At 47.6% G+C, this 6,389-nt stretch overlaps 1 protein-coding gene across 1 annotated transcript in view; it reads right to left on the reverse strand.

The window, feature by feature from the left end:
• Slc9a8 (solute carrier family 9 member A8) overlaps positions 1-6,389 on the reverse strand; it is a 60,001-nt gene that overhangs the window by 21,818 nt on the left and 31,794 nt on the right. Inside the window, exons 9-10 of the mRNA XM_005362857.2 lie at positions 2,192-2,330; positions 9-114 (exon numbers count right to left, since the gene is read on the reverse strand). Of these exons, the coding sequence (XP_005362914.1) occupies positions 9-114; positions 2,192-2,330 (245 nt within the window). The remainder of the gene's footprint in view (positions 1-8; positions 115-2,191; positions 2,331-6,389) is intronic.

Consider the following 6,389-nt stretch of genomic DNA (forward strand, 5'->3'; position numbering starts at 1 on the left):
TACCTTACCTGAGAGTGAGATTCCCTCTGCCAGCCCATATGGCAGGTAAGCAAAAATGATCATCATGCCAAACTCCAGGGAAGGTGTTCTCCTCAGGTCAATGTGCTTCAGCACGTGGCACAGGTGTCAAGGAGAAAGGCCCAGGGCAGTGGAGGAACGCAAGGCAAAGCACAGACATACAAAGCAGATGAGCAGTGAGAAAGACACTGATCTGGCAATTACAGTGGGGAATTTCTCACTATAGAATTGTTTTTCTTTTTAGGAACAAGAACCTGACAGACATTCAGAGACACTGTCTTATCTGTGGCTGCAGACAGCTCACTCAACTGCTTACTCTCCAAGGACTCATCGCCCTGCTGAAAGGCCTGTCCTTCCTGTCCCTGCAGAATACCACTCATGCCCCTAGGAGCAGAGGGCCTGTGTTCCTAGGCCCTGACTGAAGCAGAGTTCCCATGTTCTTGCCTCATTAATATGTGCTCCTTGAAGGCAGCACATTCACTGCTGTTTTCTTTCTGTCCTTCTCTGCCCCTTCCTCTTCCTTTTGCCTCTCTCTCAGACAGGATCTTATTATGCAGCATTGCTGGCCTCAAACTTGTGGGAATCCATCTGCCTCAGTCTCCTGAATGCTAGGATTATAGGCATGTATCACTATCTCTGGCATGTTTTTAATTTTTTTTTTTACGTTTTATGTGTATGAGTGTTTTGCCTGTATGCCTGTGTACCACATATGTACAGTGCCCACAGAGGTCAGAAGAGGGTGTCTGATCCCTTGAAACTGGAGTTTCAGGTAGTTGTGAGCTGTCACATGGATGCTGGGAACTAAACGTGGATCCTCTGTAGGAGCAGCAAGTGCTCTTAACTGCTGAGCTCTAAGTGTGGAGGAAACGCTACATCCTCATTCTGCTTATTGACAGCTGTTCATCAACTCAATCAGCCTTCAACTTTTGGACAGAGGAACAGACCAGAACATAGCCAGTGCGGTAAGAAACATACTCAGAACCAGGCAAGAGTGTTCCAGCTAGCCAAGAGACAAACTGCTTCAGGAGGTCCATCTGGCCATTCTGGGGACATGGGCCAGTTGCCAAACCTCTCTGGATCCTGTCCTATTTCTGCAGATAAACTGTCACCAGCAATGTCTCATTGCCACAGAGTCCTGTTCTCTGGCTGACAGTCCTCATCTGGGAAGCAATTCACAGTGCAAACCATGTGGGCAGTACTTCCTGAAAGCCCATGTGGGTGGTACTTCCTGAAAGCCCTTGCCATCCTTCCAGATAAACTCTCATCCAGGGAGGATGGTCAGAGCACCACACTTCTAGGCTAGGGAGACGGCTCTGTGGTGAAGAGCCACCTCACTGAGTTCAGTTCCTAGCACCCTTATCATCAGCTCACAACTGTTCTCTTTCTCTCTCTGAGACAGTCTCTACATAGCTCTGGCTGTCTTGGGACTCTGTAAACCAGGTTGGTCTTGAACTCAGAGATCCACCTGCCTCTCCCTCCCAAGTGCTGGGATTAAAGGCATGCGCTACCACCACCTGTCTAAAAATAAATCTTAAATAAAAACAAACAAAATCCACATACAACCTATAGTTGCTAAGAAAATTTCCAGTTTTCTGGGTGTGAGAACCATAGCAGTGATAGAATGACGTCATTTGTCTGTGGTTCTCAGCCTGCAGCAGCAGCAGGTCAAATCAAATCCGCCACCCTAATAGCAAGGCTTTGAGAATGCCATCCCTGCCAGGAGTGGTAGTACACACCTCTAATCCCAGCTCTTGGGAGGCAGAGGCAGATAGATGGATTTTTGTGAGTTTAAGGCCAGCCTAGTCAGACATACTGAGTTCCAGGACAGCTAGGGCTATGTAGACACTCTGTCTCAAAAAAAAAAAAAAAAAAAAGAACCAAATGAATTAAAGAAGCTGGCGTCCTTGAACAATGGCGGTAAGATCCTCATTTCAGCAGGACACAAAGCTTAAGGCCAGCTGATGTCTAGAAGAGAAAGTGTCCTCCCAACACTTCAGAGATTGAATTTAAGAGTCCTTGAGTTTAGAGTCTTTCTCAAACCACAGTTTAGCACAAAACCTTCCTTTAAAAAGCTTTAGATTAAAATTGGACCCTTGAGGAAGAGGAGAAAATAGTGAGAGTGGACGCCATCCATGTGATCCCTGTACCTCGTGCTCCCATACTAAAAGGATATCAATGCAGAAATCAAGCCCGTCAGAGTGCCAAGTGCTGCAGAGCCAAAGAACATTTTGAGGAAGTAGCCGAGGGCCTGTGAGAACGTTTGCCACCCACTGACATCCGACATATGTTTTCTTGTTAGACCTTCAGCCGTGCTAGGAAAGAAGGAAACAGAGAAAGTTAAAGAGCTGTAGACGGAGTCCTCAGTCTCAGCTCTGAGCATAACTGTTCCTTCCAGATCCCCCTTCTTTCCCGCATTCTGACCATCACTCCATGTTCTATGGTCACCTACTTGTCCAGGTGGTTTCTGGGGCTCAGAGGTGAGGGCAAAGGTGATGTCCTCAGGAGCTGCCCTGAAAATGAGGGGGAAGGGCCAAGGGCTGTGAAAACAGGGTGGGCATCTAACTCAGACTGGGGAGAGGGTGACTGAGGAAGGTTCCTGACGCAATGTAGACTGGGTTTCCACTTAAGAGAAAGGGTTCTCAGGCTGAGGAAACTGCCCAGGGGTGGACATAGCAGAGCAGCAGCCAGTGCAGGACCCATGGACAGTGAGAGGGCCAGCGTTTCACCCTGAAGGCCTCATCCTCTCAACCGTTCTGAGTATAGGTACCCTACCATAAAGCCCCAGACTGGGCTTCGGGCTGAGAGGAGAACTCAGGGAGCACAGCGATGAGCTGGAAGGTCCTCCCTTTCACTGTGCCAAAGCAGCTGTGGGAAGCCAGTCAAAGTGGCTTTGTTCCCAAAGGGAAGAGCACCACTAATAGAGAGCTGCTCTTGATAACATCACACAGGGTCCTCTGCTCTCCGTCCTGGGTCTATCTGTTCACAGGCCACACCTCCACCCTTCTCTGAGCCACATCTGTCTTCAAGTCAGGTCTGCATCAGCAGCTGAAGTGATCCCCTTAACACACTTGCCAAGGAACAGTTGCTCCAAAGCTTCAGCATGGCCGGTCCCTGACAGCTCTGTCCAGTTCTTTCTCCTCTGTGGTGTCCTACATGGGCACTGGCCGCCGGTCCCTGACAGCTCTGTCCAGTTCTTTCTCCTCTGTGGTGTCCTACATGGGCACTGGCCTTTTTCTTCAGGGCATTCTTCACTGTCCCTGGCTCTGCTAACTAACTTACCTGTCCTTTGGGACAGTCTCCTCCTTCCCTGAAACACCTTTCCTGAGCAGGTCAACTCATTTCCAGGTCCCTCTGAGCCAGCTCTTCCTTCAGAGCGTGTGGCAGCTACAGTGGGACTCTCTCCATCCTGCTGTGTCCCAGGCCAAAGCACAGTGCAGCCTATCAGAGGTACTCATGTGTGTCTGTGGAATCAGGCAACAAACTAAGAGCCATTCAGCTTCACTAACTGGTATTCTATCTGACAGGAGACCGACCTCTGATGAAGAGATAAATTGGTCAGGTGACCTCAGATCCCTGGTGACAGATGCACAAGCTGGAGGAACATGAAGCAGTTCTGAGAGGTCTCACAAATAAAGTCTGCCCTCAGAGGGCAGCCAGATGGCCCAGAAGACAGAGGTGCCTGCGGCAAAACCTGAGCATCAACTGCTGAAGGATGTGCTCTGAGTTCCAATTTTGGACTGTGTGCATATAAGTGCACACATACATATAAAATAAATAAAAGTATTAACTGAAAAGAACTCATCACCTAAGTTTCCTGAGCTCCTGTGTCATTTCCCCGACTTCTCCTTTCCCAGCAGATCAAGTAGGGAATGTGGGAGCAACAAGGGCTCTCGCTGGAAGCTGATTTGGTTGACCAAATCCCCACTGGACCACACCCACACCTGTGTGGGAGAGCCCAGCTGCTGCTCAGGACTTACCTGTAGCAGACCCTCTGCTCCACCTTTACCTACAGACATCCTGCTGAGACACTGAGAGTCCCTGGATAACAGACTTCCCTGAACCAGGACCTATTGGTGGCCATACATGCTGCTCCCACTCCCTCCCCTGCCTCCTACCTGGGAATCAGAGAGCCTCCACCCAGGCTTATGTTGTGAAACATTTCCAATCTTAGAACAGTGTAAAAATTAAACTCCTACTTCTTCCTCATGGGTTGATTCCTCCAGACCCTGCATGGTATCTCTGATGCTAAAGCCTGAAAGGTTCTTGGAGCCCCCACCATGGCCTTTGGTATCCACAGTGTTAGCAACTTTCCCAATAAACTACTTATCGCTCTAGTGATCCATCTCAGTGTCCCTCATGAACACACTCCATCTCAAATCTCCCTGTGCATTCTGTGTTTCTGGTTGGAACACACTAATCTGCTTACTAGAGCAGGGAGCAGAGTTCCACAGAATAACTGGCTGTCATAGCCAACGACCAGCAGGTGGCTTGGGATCATGATGTGGGATTCCCCTCTGTATGCTGTGAATATGTTTTATTACCATTGGTTAATAAAGAAGCTGTTGTGGGCCTATTACAGTGCAGAATAGAGCAAGGCAGGAATTCTAACTAGAGATTGAGGAAAAAAGAAAGTGGAGTTGGAGAGATGCCATGTAGCCACTGAAGCAGACTGATCTCAGGAACCTTACTGGTAAACCTTGAGCCTCGTAGTAAAATATAAAATAATGAAAATGGGTTAATTTAAGATATAAGAGCTAGCTAGCGATATGATTAAGCGATTAGCCAAGCAGTGTTGTAGTTAATATAGTTTCTGTGTGATTATTTCAGGTGTGGGCAGTCGGGAAACAAACAAACATTCCTCTGCCTACAGGAACACCAAAGAAATTAAAGCAGACTGACACCCTCAGGGTATAAGATGGGGTTTCCTTCCCAGCAACTGACAAAAGGAAAAACTGTGATAACAGCAAATTAAAGCTAGAAAGGAGCTACTAGGAGGTTGAGGTAGAAAGATCAGGAGTTCAAGACCAGCTTGTGTCAGGAGACTGTGTCTCAAAAAAAACAAAACAAACAAACAAACAAACAAAAAAACAAAACCCCCAAACCACCAAGTAAATAAATAAAGCTAAAAACAACCCAGGTGTTAAAGAACAAGAAGGGCTTTGCTTTCTGGCAACACTGAAAGGAGGCCCTGCATTTGCGTATGTAGGTAAGAGGCCTGAGCACTTTGGAAAGAACTGTTGTTCACAAGCACCCCCTCGGAACCAGGAGGGACAGCAGCTGGGTTTTGGAAGTTCAGAGGCCAATGAAAAGGAGACAAGCCTTCTATCTCCATTCTTCCTGCTTCTGTCTGAAAATGCTCACTGGCCTGGAGCAGAAGACACCCTTTCTGGAATCCTCCATGGCATTCCTGCCTCTGACCCTCTCTTGTGTGCCACTTCTCTTTGGCCCACCATGGACCAAGTAAGTCACATCCAACTAAAATCTAAACCACATAGGCAGAAGGTAGACAACCTGTAGAGCATTTGCTGTCCAGAAAATCTGACTGTAACGGAGGTGGCCCTGACAATGAAAAAGGAAGTTGCCCATTCTAGATATACATAATCCAGAACCACCTGCAGGAACTAATGTGGGTGGCTGTTGAAGCCACTCTTCCAGTAAGATGTGTAATGATGACAACCTTTTCCATTTGTTTTAAAAATATCTCTTCAACTTGGCAGTTGTGCAACAGAGGCCTGAGAAAACTGTTATTTTCCTAATGACAGACTTGTTTTCAAAGAAATCAGAGGCAAAGCATTTGAGTTCTGCTCCTAACCATAGAAGCAGCTCATGCCATCACCTACAAGCAGGCAATTCCTTACCATATCACTTAGTGTGTGCACCAGGAGATGGGATGTGGGCAAAGACCTAAGAAGCTTTTAGAAAAGAATCTATTTTGGACACAGGGTCCCATGTAGCCCAGGCTAGCCTCAAACTCCTTATGTAGTAGAGGATAACCTTTAACTTTTGGTCCTCTGGCATCTATTTAATTCTGGGATTATAGGTATGTGCTGCCACGCACGTTGTATGTGCTGCTCTGAACGAACCCAGGGTTTTGTACATGCTGGGTAAGCACTGTACCAACTAAGTTAAACTTTTAGGAAATATCTTAGAGAATAAAACCAGCTCTAAAGGCCATATGCATGGTGCTCACCATTTCTATCAAGAGGGCAGTGAGAGGGCAGTGAGAGGGCAGTGAGAGGGCAGTGAGAGAACAGTGAGAGGGCAGTGAGAGGGCAGTGAGAGAACAGTGAGAGGGCAGTGAGAGGGCAGTGAGAGGGCAGTGAGAGGGCAGTGAGAGAACAGTGAGAGAACAGTGAGAGAACAGTGAGAGA

This window comes from Microtus ochrogaster, linkage group LG8 (assembly GCF_000317375.1).
Source record: "Microtus ochrogaster isolate Prairie Vole_2 linkage group LG8, MicOch1.0, whole genome shotgun sequence".
Taxonomy (NCBI): Eukaryota; Metazoa; Chordata; class Mammalia; order Rodentia; family Cricetidae; genus Microtus; species Microtus ochrogaster.